The sequence below is a fragment of the Brassica oleracea genome, chromosome C9 (assembly GCF_000695525.1).
Source record: "Brassica oleracea var. oleracea cultivar TO1000 chromosome C9, BOL, whole genome shotgun sequence".
Lineage (NCBI taxonomy): Eukaryota > Viridiplantae > Streptophyta > Magnoliopsida > Brassicales > Brassicaceae > Brassica > Brassica oleracea.
Window position 1 is genome coordinate 52,604,498 of NC_027756.1, and position 14,462 is coordinate 52,618,959.

The 14,462-nt window shown below is 36.1% G+C and overlaps 5 protein-coding genes and 1 non-coding gene across 6 annotated transcripts; 2 read left to right on the forward strand and 4 right to left on the reverse strand.

Annotated features, from left to right (window-relative positions):
- The first annotated feature begins 2,259 nt into the window (after nt 1-2,259).
- Nucleotides 2,260-3,978, forward strand: LOC106316433. Its single transcript, XM_013754322.1, has 4 exons — nt 2,260-2,541; nt 2,937-3,000; nt 3,504-3,689; nt 3,777-3,978. The coding sequence occupies exons 1-4, from the start codon at nt 2,401-2,403 to the stop codon at nt 3,791-3,793; spliced, it is 408 nt and encodes a 135-aa protein (XP_013609776.1). The 5' UTR covers nt 2,260-2,400; the 3' UTR covers nt 3,794-3,978.
- Nucleotides 3,979-3,996: 18 nt separating this feature from the next.
- On the reverse strand, nt 3,997-4,559 carry LOC106316434. The gene is made up of 2 exons (XM_013754324.1): nt 4,199-4,559; nt 3,997-4,121 (listed from the first exon to the last, which is right to left on the reverse strand). The coding sequence occupies exons 1-2, from the start codon at nt 4,551-4,553 to the stop codon at nt 4,105-4,107; spliced, it is 372 nt and encodes a 123-aa protein (XP_013609778.1). The 5' UTR covers nt 4,554-4,559; the 3' UTR covers nt 3,997-4,104.
- A 919-nt stretch (nt 4,560-5,478) lies between these two features.
- On the reverse strand, nt 5,479-6,119 carry LOC106316536. The gene has a single exon (XM_013754437.1). The coding sequence runs from the start codon at nt 6,091-6,093 to the stop codon at nt 5,554-5,556; it is 540 nt and encodes a 179-aa protein (XP_013609891.1). The 5' UTR covers nt 6,094-6,119; the 3' UTR covers nt 5,479-5,553.
- A 71-nt stretch (nt 6,120-6,190) lies between these two features.
- On the reverse strand, nt 6,191-6,262 carry TRNAD-GUC. The gene has a single exon. It is a non-coding gene; the product is annotated as a tRNA-Asp (tRNA).
- Nucleotides 6,263-6,454: 192 nt separating this feature from the next.
- On the reverse strand, nt 6,455-8,940 carry LOC106313383 (rop guanine nucleotide exchange factor 5). The gene is made up of 7 exons (XM_013751180.1): nt 8,679-8,940; nt 8,408-8,524; nt 8,176-8,330; nt 8,033-8,107; nt 7,658-7,948; nt 7,123-7,488; nt 6,455-7,036 (listed from the first exon to the last, which is right to left on the reverse strand). The coding sequence occupies exons 1-7, from the start codon at nt 8,938-8,940 to the stop codon at nt 6,512-6,514; spliced, it is 1,791 nt and encodes a 596-aa protein (XP_013606634.1). The 3' UTR covers nt 6,455-6,511.
- A 2,573-nt stretch (nt 8,941-11,513) lies between these two features.
- LOC106315667 (protein GUCD1) lies at nt 11,514-14,428 on the forward strand. Its single transcript, XM_013753466.1, has 10 exons — nt 11,514-11,668; nt 11,874-12,067; nt 12,148-12,272; nt 12,350-12,461; nt 12,557-12,631; nt 12,890-12,978; nt 13,142-13,203; nt 13,496-13,568; nt 13,915-13,990; nt 14,079-14,428. The coding sequence occupies exons 2-10, from the start codon at nt 11,903-11,905 to the stop codon at nt 14,112-14,114; spliced, it is 813 nt and encodes a 270-aa protein (XP_013608920.1). The 5' UTR covers nt 11,514-11,668; nt 11,874-11,902; the 3' UTR covers nt 14,115-14,428.
- The last annotated feature ends 34 nt before the right edge of the window (nt 14,429-14,462 follow it).

Consider the following 14,462-nt stretch of genomic DNA (forward strand, 5'->3'; position numbering starts at 1 on the left):
TAGAATCAAAATCTTGGGTTTTTTTAGCTCATTGTGGAGAGAAAGTGAGAGATATGTTGTGTTTAGTTCACAAGAATGGAAAAAGAAGAAGGGTAAATCGATTTTGAGAGCATTAAGAGCTTCAAATTGGTTGTTCATGGTGGTTGTGGTATTGATGACAATGGCAATCTTGTAATTACTTGAAGATGATGAGGGTGAGAGAGTAAAAATGTCATTTTCGAAAAAAAAAAGAAAAAAAAAATTGATGGCATTTTCGTAAATTATATGAACTTGTGGGGTGAATAGGGCAAAACCAATTTTCAAAAAAAAAGAAGGTTAGTTTTGTGTTTGACTTTAAGTTATAGGTCAATTCTGCAAAAAACCCATCTATTTTTGATTATGATAGACTTGATATGCTTGGCTTAGATCGGAATTTTCGGTATAAAGATCAAATATACACATCCTTTAATGGGTTAATAGACCTACCAAAGGAGAGACCAAACTATCATTTATAAAAAAATGAAACGTGCTATATCACAAATAAGTCAACGACGAATAAAAGGGAAATGGATTCCATATCTTAACTAATCATTCTTCTCAAAGTGTGATTTGATTTATCTATTGGGATTTTTAGATTGAACATTTTCTATTTTGTATAGCATTCTACATTTCTTGTAAACAACATTGACGGTATAGCATTCTACATTAAATTATTCATATTCTTATTTTTTTTACCAACTATCGAACAACAACCCATCTCTTACATTGGATAAAAAAATTAAAAAAAAAAAATCAAAGCTTAATATTCGAGATGTGAGAATGTCCATGCATGAACCTTTAGTCCATACTCCATAATAGACTAATAGTGTGATTCAGTCTAAAAGATGTTAGGAGAAAAAAGGGGGAAAATAGTTCATTCCCCTATGAACTAGTTGTTCTCGGTTTTTTCACACACGAACTTTTAAGTCATGCCAAAAACCACGTGAACAACGGAATAATAATTTATTTCCTATGAACTAGTTGTTTCCGGCTATTTTACACACAAACTTTTACGTTATGCCAAAAACCACATGAACAATTCTATTTTTTGAATTACATACACAAACTATCGATTTTAAACTAATTATATTCTCCTAAAACCGTAAATTGTATTGTTTAAACGTTAACTTGGTTTATGACAGGTAGATAGTCGGTTTCATTTAGGTTGATAAAAATAGAATACTATGTCGTTTTGTTCTTCTCAGAAATCGTTACTCTTCATCATCAATCGAGGGATAAAAAATTTTATTCTGCATTTTCGAGTTACATGACATAGTAACTGGTTGGGTAGATATTTTTGAGTTATATGACATAAAGCATATAAAGAGATCATATGACATTAATTTCTTGACTGAGGAGAATATATAAATTTCTGCAGGACCGGAACCTGAGAGTAACATCTGCTTAAGAAACCAATCAAGCGTCCTAGACTACGCCAATTTTATAGTTTCTTGTGACAATACATGGAGATTGGTAAGTTAGTATTTGCTGCTCTTCTTTCTTTAAATCGTCTCTCCACCTATCATAAACCAAGTTAACGTTTAAATAATACAAATACGGTTTTAGGGGAATTACTTTAAAATCAATAGTTTGTGCATGTAATTCAAAAAATAAAGTTGTTCATGTGGTTTTTGACATGGATTAAAAGTTTGTGTGTGAAATAGCCGGGAACAACTAGTTCATAGGGGAATAAGTCATTTTTCTATTGTTCATGTGGTTTTTGGCATGATTTAAAAGTTCATGTGTGAAAAAGTCAGGAACAACTAGTTCATAAGGGAATAAGCCATTTTGCAAGAAAAAAAGGCTACACACCTTCAAGAAAAAGTCGATTTGAGTCACATGCATTATCCAATTTGTTGTATTTAAATTTAAGAAAATGAAGGAGATAGAGATTGTAGTAGTGTGTATGTATGTATGTATGTATGTATATATGTCAAAAATCAATAATCACCACGAGTTTTATTTTTCTTTTCCATTGTATAAAAGTGAAGAAAAAGAAGAAGGTAAAGAACTTATCCAAATGACAAAAACAGAGAGTGAATTTAATTGTAGAGAAAGAGTACAAAAGTTGTAAAAGCAAAGTTTATCCACAACATCAACAAGAAAAACACGTGGCAAAATGGAGAGAGCTGAAGACGGCGGCAGAGCCACGTGGGGATCACGTGAACCCATCTCCGTCTCATCAGAAGTTGGTTATATAACAGACCGTTGGGGAGTTAGGGCAAAACCAAAAAACACTAAAGTCATCATCATCAATAACTATCATTATCCATTTCTCTTCCTTGTCTCTCTCTCTCACAAATCAACATCTTGAGAACGTCTCTCTCTGGCTCTACTCTTAACAAAGCTCATTGTGAGATTATAATTAGTACTTAATCATCCATGGATATGAAGAAAACCAAAGCTACTTCCTCATCTTCTTCACCTTCTTCACTTGATCATCTGTTTGGTCCCAAAGGATCAACCTCTGCTACTTCGGCTTCTTCTTGTTCAACTATACTCGACTCCATTTTCCCTCCTCCTGTAATATATACTTTACATATGTGTGTCTATATATATGCATGTATATGCTGAATGTTAGTATGTGCATGTAACATATTTAGCGGTTGTGTAGAATTAAATTGAAATTGTTGAATTTACAGATACATAACAGCTAGAATAAAACTGAATTATGATGCACACTTTGTGTAAATCTTTTGGAAATAGATAAGCTTTTGTAAGAGATAAGGCTTTTTATACAGTCATAAAGAATTTTCCTTAAGTAGCTACACGACAAGTAAGCATAGAAACTATCACATTCATGCATGTATCCTCTTGGGGGTGCATATTCATATATGTGTGTATGTATGTGGTTGTGGTTTGAAGCTTTTATTTCATAAATTGAGTTTGTAGTTAACTTGAAACAATTTATAATGCAGGTATCAAAGAAGAACGGAAATCACACTGCTTATGAAGTTCAAAGCAGCATTTCTCAAACCAGTGGTAATCTAATTTTGACAAAACAATAAAATAATTTTTTTTCGCTTTCAGATAAGTTTAATAAACTACTTTAAGAATAAATTGGTAAACTCATATTGGAATATGTATTTTTTAAAGGAAAATTATACATTAGTCTTTAAATAATATTTCCGAGTTTTATTTAGTTTAAGCGCAGATCGGTCTCAGTTACAGATAAATAAAACACTAGCTTAGGACTCTCAAAATATTAATAGTTAATATATATAAACATAGATTCTAAAATTGTTAAAAATAAATTTTTATTAAAATTCTTACCAAATTGTCTAACTGTCTATAATCCCCTTAAAATCGTAAGACACTGAGGTTAATTGCATCAACTATTGTTGAAAGTCCCAAATAAGATCAACCTAAGGCCATTTGTCAATATTAAAGCACTACACAATATGATGAAGTTAAGTAAACACTATGAATATGTTCCAAGAATTTTTATTTTTGTTCTCACTCTCTCTTTTGGTGTGTTTCCAAAGATGAGAGAAGCATCCATGAAAAGAGAGAAGCGTCCTATTACAGTTCCTCCATTTACTACGGAGGTCAGCAACACTATTCACCTCCACGAACTGATGGCTCCTCCACTTCTCCATCTCATCACCACAAAGAAACCGAAGATCGAACCGATGACACAAACGCTACTTCCAGGGGAAATTGGTGGAAAGGTCCTTACCTTTCTATAACTTAATTACCTAGTAATTAATCTCTATTTCCTTAATCACTATATCAACATAGTGGTTTCATTGTTGCAGGTTCTTTGTATTACTAAGAGGACCAACCTAACTAGTCCACTTGATTTCAGCAGTGGCAATATATGGACGCATTCATATCCGTAACTTCGCAGTGTGATGTTTTAGTTTGTTCATCTTTTGTTTTTGGTTGTAACCTTGCATAGTTTAAGATGACGATTATTTGACCGCATCTACCACTAATGTATAAATAAAATACTCATGCTCCTAGTAACAAGTTATATTTCCATGATCAATAGTCGTGTTTGATCAAACTTTATTACTGAAACAAAGTGATACACATGATTTTAGACTGGTTTCGAAGAACGTTTATTGCTCTCTGTCTGCCACATCAAGGCAGAGAATAAGCTGCAAGAAACACAAGTAACTTGATAAGAAAAATTGCATATGTGACCGACAGAGAAAAAATTGAACTATGTTATTACCTCCACATTTGTAACCAATGGGACGATCAGCGATGTTGCAGCGTTTAGGAATGGTCATTGAGATCTCTGGCTTTGCTCCAGAGTTTCTAGCTGTAGAGGAGAGCATGACAGCGCAAAGGCATTTCGGGTTCTTCCCCATTTGTTTAATTCGAACGCAGCAAGTTGCCGACACTTTAGCAGACTTGTCTTGTGCAGCCATTGCGCACGGAGCCAGCTTTATGGCTTCTCTATCCGGAGGGTTCCTCCCGCATTCTCCAGCTCCATGGACCGCGGTTTTAAGGCCGTAGATGCAGAGAACTAGGATGAGAAGGCGAGATAAAACGTAGGTATCCATTAAAGATGACTTGATGTGCATAAACTACTTGTGGAACCTGGGATTTATAGCAACTGAAAATGGCCGGAGGATCAAAGAAAATCCACATAGAAAGTAGTGGAAGAAGCACTAAAGGAACATAGTATAATTACTTCACCTAATCAGTCGCATTAACGGCCTCAAAGTGCATAGTTTTTATAATCTAAAGTAAGTTCAGAGTGCCCTTAATCTTCAGCTAATCATTTCAAACCCTTGGGAAAGCAAAGAGGTGTTTTTACATGACAAACCAATAGGCAATAGCACGAACCAATTATGGTACTAAAAGAAAACGACTGTCAAAGGCGTTAATGCGCCTTCAGCAAAAGAATTAAGCTTTAAGTTGGTGAAGATTCTAGATACATTAGTTCCTTCAATCCTCAAAACAACTGATGAATAGAACTCAGATTAAGCAGCTCTAGAGATATGTGACAGACACAAAGCTAGAAATGACTGAAATGTTCTAATCCAAAAGAGGGAACATCAAAAAGTTCTCATTTTGATGTTTGATTCCAAGCAAATAGTGTAAAAAGACCACCTTTGTACAGTAACACTCTGCTTTACCAATATCCCAAGAGATCAAAACCAAACAGCTCTAAGCTGAAGATCACCTCATAAACCTCCTTAGGTCCCTTCAGCCCTCAAACGCAACTGATGAATATAACTCAGCTTAACGCAGTTCTAGAGATATGTGCGAGAAAGAGAGACAAAAGCTAGAAACAGCTGAAAAAAAAACTCTAATCCAAAGGCGGGACATCTAAAAGTTTCTCCCTTTTTGATGTTTGATTCCAAGTAGAGAGTTCAAAAAAAAAAAACACACCACCTTTGTACAAAAACTCTGCTTAATCAAATATTCCAAGATATCAGAACCAAACAAGCATTAAATCATAATCTCAGATCCTAATCCCAATCGAACCATATCTCAGAATCATCACAAGAATCAGTCTCATTCTCAATCACACACACCATTCAACATCTCAACAAATCAACATACAAATCAATCATTCTAACGAGTAAAAGCATAAAGCATAAGCGAAACATAAATAAACAACGCACAAGGAACCAAAACCAAAAGCGGCACAACCGCCGCATAACTATGCCCACTCGCGCCACACCCAAACCTCCCCAGCTTAATCTGAACCACATTAATCAAAGCCAACATCAAAAACACACACCCGCAAACCGATCCCAAACCGGAGATAACCATCCCGAATCTGAGCGCCGTCTTGTTAACGTAGTAAACCACGGGATCGATCCGAGCCGAGAAGTGAAACGAAGAGGGGGCCCGCGCCGCGATGCTGAGCCTCATGACCTGTTTGAGTCCCAGCGCGACGAGGCTCGAGAAGAGGAAGGAGGCGAAGGAGTAGACGTGGAAGGCGACGAGATTCTCCGCCATGCGCGCCGTCGGGCTGCAGTTCGGGTCGGTCACGAGGCTGTTCGTCGGGTCGGAGGGGTTCCAGGCTAGTCCGATGAAGACGGCGAGGGTGAAGAGTGAGTTCACGTTCACGATCCCGTCGAGCGCTGTGATGTGAATGCTCGTCGTCATCTTTTTGCACTCTCCGTTAGATTCGATGAGAGAGAGAGACGACTCTGAGATTTAAAGAAGAAGAAAAAAAATTAACGAGGGAAATAAAAATAGTTAACGCCGTTGCCGGGGATCGAACCCGGGTCACCCGCGTGACAGGCGGGAATACTCACCACTATACTACAACGACTTTGTTGTCTGTTTCTTCACTAGTAAAATTATTGTACCTTATACACGTTATTAGTGATTTGTTGGTGGTGTTGTTTACCAATAAATAAACTGGTTAACCAACCATAACTGATTCGATGAGAGAATGTTTTGCTACGACAACTCTCACCTTTGTATCTTTTGATTTGCAAATGTAGACAGTAGAGTAAAAGACAAAAACTGTAAGTAAACATATCAAACAAATACATTATATTGAGTTTCTACAAGCTCTCTAAGACACATTGTACTTAGGAGGACCCTTTGATGTTATTGAATCTCTTTTCTTCTCCTCTTCACCTTCTTTACCAATCTGGTTTCTCACTGCCGTTTCTGGACTCTCTGATGGATCCACGCATACTTTCAGTTTCGACTCCATGCCAAGATAGTTGTTCAAGACCCTTCTCACTCCAAACCCTCGAGAAGGAAGACCTTTCTCATTGACTCTGATGGTGTTCTTGCTTGAATAAGAAGGTGTTCTGTCTCCTTGTCTAGGGCTAATCCTAGGTGCAGGAGAGAAGCCTGGTGTGGTTGAGAAGCTTGTTCTGTATGGAGTTCCTGATGCAGATATTAGATAAGGGACTGGTACTACTTTCTTGTGAGCTATAACGCCGACCCTTGGACTCGACAGCACATTGTTATCATCTGGCTGTTTAGTTAAGTCGTCCACGTAGAGTAAATCATCGATACGTGCCACAATGTTTGATGCTAAGCTCTCTAAAGCCCTTGAGTAGCTCTCCAAGATTGATTTCCCAATATCCTGAAATTTTATTAAAAAAAGACAGTATTAAGTTAAAAGGAACAAGAAAAGCAAATCATATAATGTAACGTTTATTCTTTTTGGACCTTGTTAGATTGAATCTTGCTAATGTCTAGTGAAGTCTGCGTTAGAGATGGGAACCGCTGCTTCAAGCAACGTAAGAGAGTTTCGGATCTCTCCACAAGCAATCCTCTTTTGTCACCAGCAGCCATTAGATCTTTAACCATCTCCCATGATAACTTTGGTGTAGTAGAGCTTGAACTGTTGTTGTTGACTCCAAGTTTTGTTTCAACTCTTCTGCGCCAAACGTATATGGAAGCTTCCACGCGGTTCGCGATATCAAGAGCAGTATGCTCAGAGGACAGATCAAGGCAATCGAGTAGACACTCCGCGGAAAATTTCTCCGATGTTATGTATCTGTAAATAACATCTCCAAGGCATGATCTACCGTTCTGCACCAAGAGTGTAGTGTCAGAAGAAGACTCATAAGAAAGCTAAGGCTCCGAATGGTAACCATAAAAACCGCACAGTATCGCAGTTAATAGTAACAAAAATTTATATATATATATAATTTTTTTACTATTCCGAATCTAAGAGATGTTTTGAAATAAAAATAGAAACCTTAGGAAGGGTTTCAAGGTATGATTCAGGAACATCCATTTCGGCTAGAGAGACACTGTTGATGGCCATTGCAGCTTTAAGTATCTGAGTTGCACAGTCCCTCTTGTGGTTTAGTTCTGTTCTTGCATCTTCTGTGAGGCCATTAGGTGCTAAACGAGGAACAGGCAACCACCATTTCTCTTCTTGGCGCTGAATCTTTCTGCGGAAAGAAGCTGAGCCATCGTTTTCAGACGATACAATCCCTTGATCAACGTACCAGAACTCTGTTTTCTTGAAACTCGCCAAGACATCCTATTTTTCCAACAAAGGGGAAATATATAACTGACAGCAAATGGTTTTGATCATTGTGAGAAAGAAAGTTTGAGAGAGACTTACGAGAAGCATGTTGTCTAGTTTACGGAGAGCTGGGAGGTTGATGAAAAGATCAAATCTTGGTTTGCAAGTCATGACCTGAACATCCACAAAATGATTCATTAGTACACATTTTACACTCCACTAATAAAAGATCAAGAACTTACCTCGAACTTTTTGCCGTCTGGATAAGTTTGTGTGGAAGGTGTTAACTCAACGATGTGATCACTGACGCTAAGAATCCACTCCATCTCTCTTCTCCACATGGCTTTCTTCTCGCTTGGAAGAGGCTCTAGTCTCCATAGCTGCCCAAAGATTGTAGCTAGAAAAAAGAAAACATGTTAAACACTTTCAAGGGAGAGTTTTGAGATAACACAACAAAGATAGTGAGTGTTTTACCACAGAGATTGGTTATGGCGTTGGATATGGCTAAAGCTGTACACACTCCTTTGCCTGAACCTGACATATCTTCGCCAAGTAATAACTTTGCAAATCTCTCCTTCATCATATCCACGTCTATTTCAAAAATCAGATGAACAACAACAATTTTAAATTTTAAATTCTAAGCTACATTAAAGTAAAAAGGTCTAGAAAATAAAAAAAAAAGATTCGATTTTTATTTTTCTCTGAAACGAAGACAGAGCATTGCATAGGAAAACAGAGCACTAACCTGCAATGTTCACTTCCTTTCCTTTAAAACCAGTATCAGCGACAAGGGCAGGTTTGTTATGGTCGAACTTGATGTTTTCCTTTGAACTCTTACGAAACGAGGCTTTCCTTATCGGCCAACCGAGAATCGACTGTGGTGGTGGCGGAGAAGACGAAGCGGCGGCTGAAGAACTCTCGTAGCTCGATCCACTTCTCTCCTTTGATTCAGTCAAGACACTTCTTTTCTTCTCAATCCCTGCGCAGCTCTTCACTAAATTCTCCATTTTTTTAAAAACTAATACCGAACTTAAGAGAAAAACAGGTTTTGTTTGAAAGACAGGATAGAGTTTAAGAAACGGCTATTAAAGTTAAGCACATGTCTCTTGTGAGAGAGAGATCCAAAATAATTTCAAAAATAATTCAGCCGATAAAAAAAAGTTGCAATGTTTCTCTGTTTTAGCTTCTTCCTCTGTCACGAGTATAGTAGGATAGAGAGTAATAATATATATTGACTTTTATTTCAAAACATTAAATTATACTTTTGGCGGACAAATCTCTTTCTCGTGTGGTGGGATGTTACGGTTCTGTCCCTCGTGTTAATCAAGGAATTTAGAAAGTTACTACAAATATTATATAGCATTTGGTGAGGTTAAGTGGGATTAATCAAGGGATTTTCATATTTTGAGGTAAGAATTATTTATATTAATTAGACACGATTTAATTGACAAATCGACGACAAAAAAAAAGAGACAAATTAACTACTAAGGTAATTAATTATGGGCATAACTATTTTAACATAAATTAATTAAATTCAAAGTTTCAAATCGCAAATTAGTTAAAGACTGGTTGCATTTCTACCTAAGGTTATGTTACTTAGAGCATCTCCAGTAAAACTCCATTTTTTCCTTCAAAATGGAGTAAAAGTGAAAATGAAATAAAATTACTCCAATCCTACTCCATTTCCCACTCCGTTATGAAGTGATGAACAAACAAAAAATAAACTACTTCATTTATGGAGTAAATTTCATTATGGAATGAGATATGAAGGTGGGTTGGAACATTCCTTACTCCATATACACTTTTACTCTATTTTAGATAAAAAAAATGGAGTTAGGATGAAAATACCCTTAACAACACCACTAATTCCAAAAATAACTATCTGAAAACTACCCCAAAAAGGAAGTGAATACATTCTTCTTGGAAAGTGTCAAAATTTAATATCTCGGCCGCCGATAAAAATGTGAAAGGTTGATATTGATATTATAGCTGATTTAATGCATCGTTATTCGTTGTCAGCAAATAATGCAAAGGGTAAGTAAGTGGCATTTCCGTTAATATGGATGTTTGTGGTGGTGCAATATCGTAATCTGAGGATTTAATTCAAACGCATGGTCCCATCGCTATTCGTTCCGTAGCCGTTTAAAGGCCTCTCTCAAGTCGGCGTAGCTTAATGACTTATGCCTTCCCAAAATAGTTGAAAAATATGTTAAGTATGTATGGTTGATTATAAGTTTTATAACATTACGGTTTGATTCATGATTTGTTCAAGTCATGTCCATCACATCACATCTAACAATTCCAAAATTCGAAATCCAATAGAGCAATAGTGTTCACTAAACAAAAGTAAAAAGGTGTGGACTGTCTTAAATTCTACTAATACAGATATTCAAATAACTTGCTTTTGTTAAAGTGAAAATAAAAGTTTTTGACTTTTTGGACACAGCACTCTCATAAGCTTTTCTTTTTCAAAAAAAAAAGTTGTATTCTTTATTTTTTAATGTATATGGATTACACAAGTCTACAGTGTCTTCTTTGTTACGTGTTCAACATCCCGCCTTCTACATTCGATATGGGTTTCAATTCAAATCCTTGTCTTTGTACTCTTTTTTTTTTTTTACTTTGGTATATAATAATGTCTTCCTACTTTACTAGCTGCTGCCCTTTGTGATTAAAATTTTCTCTCTTTTTGTACTTTGTGGAGTGATAAGTTTGATTTAAAATTGTTTTTACGGTTTATGTATATCAGGTGTGGGGAAAGCAGTGGAGACTACACATATCACGTTGTCATTTGTTGATACAGAAAAAAGACATTCACTCAAACAAGAATAGTGTATACTAAGGGAAAATAACCATTTTCGACCTCAACAATTTCTGTAATAGAGGAAATTTTGAAAGTGTCTGAACCTTGGTCCTACGGATAACAAGCAAACTTACTTACCACTGTGCTAGGACAAAACTATTGTTTGCTTAATAAATTTAAAATATATGTAGATTGGGATCAGTATATTCAAATTAAGATAAAAATTATTTTTGTTTACACATTTTATTTAATAGGAATTATAATTGCATCAGTAATTTCTGTATTTTAAGTTTTTTTATACTGTTAAACATGTGATAAAATTGAAAACTATATTTTATAAATTATTCAATCTAATTTTAAAATGATATTTCTCAAATGGTTATCTAATTTCAAATATAAAACTTAAAGAATCTTATATATAACAGTGGTTACAATTTTTTCTCCTTAAAAAACAAAACTTAATTTTTAAAATAAAAACTGTAAATAAATCTAAATAAAATTATGTAAAACTTAAAATACACAAACTTCCAAAAAAAAATTGAATACGAAAAGGTTAGAAGAACATAAACGACAGTTCACTAGTCCATTACGTTGTCGTTTTTGTAGAGTTTGCTCCCTTAACGGGCCAAAATTACATGCACCGAAAAGCTATAGAAATGGGTCGGTAATGGGCCAAATTGGGTAACCCATCCCCAGAACTGACAGCGAGAATGTCCAACATTGTTGGGAACTTCAATAATGGCGATAGAAGATGGGAATGAAAGATGAAAAGACAAGCAAAAAGGGATTTTAATTAGAGCAAATCATAGGATAAGTCGCTTTCGACAGCTTCGTCTCCTTTATCCAAACCGTTTTGATTATTATTTTCCCAGGAAAAAAAAGTAGGAGGAAAACTATTCAGAGAATTATTGCGACTTGCATCGTAAGCAAAGGTGAAATCTCATTCTCTCAGTATAATAATAATAATCCTGATTTGATTATTTGGTTCTCGATCGTAGAATTAGGTTTGTGATCGGTTACGAGTCCGCTTAGATTCGCATATTGTTTGATTCTTGGTTGAATAGAGTATTTGCTGATGGAGATGAGAGTTGTTTTAGCTCTGTTCATCGTATTTGATGATTCTTTGTGTATATTCAGGTCTCGTTAGATAACGCTGTTACTGCTTCATGTGGCCTCTTTGTTTCCTGCTCAACAAGATTTTGAAAGTCCAGGGGAGATCAGAAGAAGGACAAGATGGAGATTCCATTTCTCCTAAATATTCACAGTTTGATCGTCCCTTTGTTACTAGTCATGGCAGCCTCAAAGATCCATCCTCGTCGTCCCACATGGAAGTAAGACCAGCAAAATGCTTTTGTTTCGTCTCAATCTAGTGTAAGTCTGAAACTTATAATCATATTTGCTATATCTTTAGGTCCCTCATGTACACCAGCTAGCTTCGTGGGACTGTGGCCTCGCTTGTGTTCTCATGGTTCTCCGAGCTAGCGGCATCACAAGCTGTACTATTCAGGATCTGGCTGAGATTTGCTCCACAAATAGGTATGCTTCTTGAATATGAGAAACATTTGGCATAGATATTTATCATCAATTTTTTTTTTTTTTTGACATTTATGCAGCATTTGGACTGTTGATCTGGCATATTTACTGCAAAGGTTCTGCGTGGAATTTTCTTATTGCACAATAACATTCGGAGCTAATCCTAATTACTCCATTGAGGAGTTTTACAAGGTATCTTAACCTTATATGGTGTTTCTCGTGCACCATGTCATGTTGTGTGGTTGTCTAGTATGTTTAATAAAATGTTGATTCTTTTCATGATGCAGGAGCAGCTCCCTGAAGATCTTCTGCGTGTGGATTTACTCTTTAGAAAAGCACATGAATCTGGCATTATTATACAGGTAAACCCCCCTTTTTTGCCAAATGTTTCTACTTGCTCCTCTGTTGAAGAAAGTTTCTCGCTATTGTTTGTTCCATTAGTGATGAGTTTTTCTACCCATTGTTACGACGACTTGATATTTTTTTAGATATTGACAATTTCATTAAATCTACATCAGCTTAAGCATTTTCTGCGGAAAGTCTTGTGTCATCAAACCGTCCCTTGTGTAATCTGTTTGTTATTTGGAAATCAAATTCAATCAACCTCTTCGCTTTTGCAGTGCAGGTCAGTTAGTATCGATGAGATTTCTTGTTTGCTACTGTCGGGGAACTATATCGCCATTGCATTAGTCGACCAAGACAAGCTAAGGTCGCTTCTCTCGCTTTTTTCTTTGTCGTGTATTCCCTCTAGCCCTTCTCAAAATTTTATTCCTCGACAAAGTTCATTTGTGTCTTTCTTGTTTCCTATGGTTTTGCTAAACGTATGATAAAGAAGTTGCATAGCGTTCATGCTCGTTTTTTGGTGTTTGCAGCAAGTCTTGGTTGGAGGAAGTGATTGTCGCTGGTCTTCACAATAGCAACTCCAGCTACACTGGTGAGAAATTCCCCCCTGCCTTACTTAAATAGGAAGCCCAGTTTTGTCATCCTCTTGATATTCTTACGTGGATAATTTTTGTAATCATTTATGAAACCATGACATGGCAAAGCAATCACATTATTAATTAAGCCGAGCTTAAAGCCTAGCTTCTCAAAAAGATAAAATGCTATCAAGCTTCACCTTCTTCTGTGGGGATTGGAGGCACTGATTGGATTTTCCCATTTCTAGGTTAAAGACCACATTTTCTGAATTTCTTCACATGTGTTTGTTTCCTTTGCGTTTTCAATAGGTCACTACATTGTGATATGTGGCTACGATGCTGTTAAGAATGAGTTCGAGATCAGAGATCCCGCCAGTTCCAAGTAATTTCTGATCATCTCTCACTGCTTTGATTCTTACAGTGTTATGTACCCTGAGATGTTGCATCTGGTTATCTATTAGGTTAAAAGTAGACATCATCTATCAAAATTGTTTTAGGAAAGTTGACTACTAAACAAAATGTGAAAATGCTGTCGACACATGATGTTAGTATTTTGGTTTATAGTGAGAGATGTTCCCTTTAGACATTGCATATAGTCTATTTATACGAGTTTTCATTACTATTTTGGAAGATATAAATCTCAGAAGCAAGAAAGACAACATCAATCATCTGGGAGCCTACCATTTACTCACACTAGTAAAGAATTCACAGAGAATATATTCTTGCAGGATGCACGAGAGGATCTCGTTAAAATGTCTAGAGAATGCCCGGAAATCGTTTGGTACAGACGAAGATCTTCTCCTGGTAATCTAAGGAAACATGAATATTTGTTGGGTTTTGGCTTTGTGCAATTGCTCTTTGTTCATCTGTTGTTTTCGATGGATTTGTGCAGATTAACTTGGAGAACACGAAGAAGCAGAAAGAATAGTTCTCTATCTTCATCATCATCATCATTACCAAATCAGTGTGGATTAAAATGAAACCACCCGAGTGTTCTATCCCAGAAGAGCAATACTAGTTTACATATACATATATACGTATAATGGATGTTGCCCAAACGTATTCATATAGAGAGGTGCATGGATCATCAGTGAACTCAAGAGTATAGGCTTTGACAATGATCAGATTCTTCTGTTTCTAAGCAGTTAATAGTTTTTCCTTGTTGTACAAATCGGTTTTGTCATAAAGTCCCTTTAGGATGTGAATGCATATAAGATTTGATTGATCAAAGTTTTCGAGTAATAACAAGAGTAATTCCACTGTGTTCAAAAAAAAA

Bases quoted from the DNA above. Each gene is read 5' to 3' on its own strand.
- LOC106316433 (XM_013754322.1), top strand. From the start codon at position 2,401: ATGGATATGAAGAAAACCAAAGCTACTTCCTCATCTTCTTCACCTTCT. The intron at 2,542-2,936 runs GTAATATATACT...TTTATAATGCAG, and splicing joins ACTCCATTTTCCCTCCTCCT to GTATCAAAGAAGAACGGAAA. The intron at 3,001-3,503 runs GTAATCTAATTT...GTGTTTCCAAAG, and splicing joins CAGCATTTCTCAAACCAGTG to ATGAGAGAAGCATCCATGAA.
- LOC106316434 (XM_013754324.1), bottom strand. From the start codon at position 4,553: ATGCACATCAAGTCATCTTTAATGGATACCTACGTTTTATCTCGCCTT.
- LOC106316536 (XM_013754437.1), bottom strand. From the start codon at position 6,093: ATGACGACGAGCATTCACATCACAGCGCTCGACGGGATCGTGAACGTG.
- LOC106313383 (XM_013751180.1), bottom strand. From the start codon at position 8,940: ATGGAGAATTTAGTGAAGAGCTGCGCAGGGATTGAGAAGAAAAGAAGT. The intron at 8,108-8,175 runs GTAAGTTCTTGA...GTGGATGTTCAG, and splicing joins CAGACGGCAAAAAGTTCGAG to GTCATGACTTGCAAACCAAG. The intron at 7,949-8,032 runs GTAAGTCTCTCT...TTGGAAAAATAG, and splicing joins AACTAGACAACATGCTTCTC to GATGTCTTGGCGAGTTTCAA.
- LOC106315667 (XM_013753466.1), top strand. From the start codon at position 11,903: ATGTGGCCTCTTTGTTTCCTGCTCAACAAGATTTTGAAAGTCCAGGGG. The intron at 13,204-13,495 runs GTGAGAAATTCC...CGTTTTCAATAG, and splicing joins TAGCAACTCCAGCTACACTG to GTCACTACATTGTGATATGT. The intron at 13,569-13,914 runs GTAATTTCTGAT...ATATTCTTGCAG, and splicing joins AGAGATCCCGCCAGTTCCAA to GATGCACGAGAGGATCTCGT.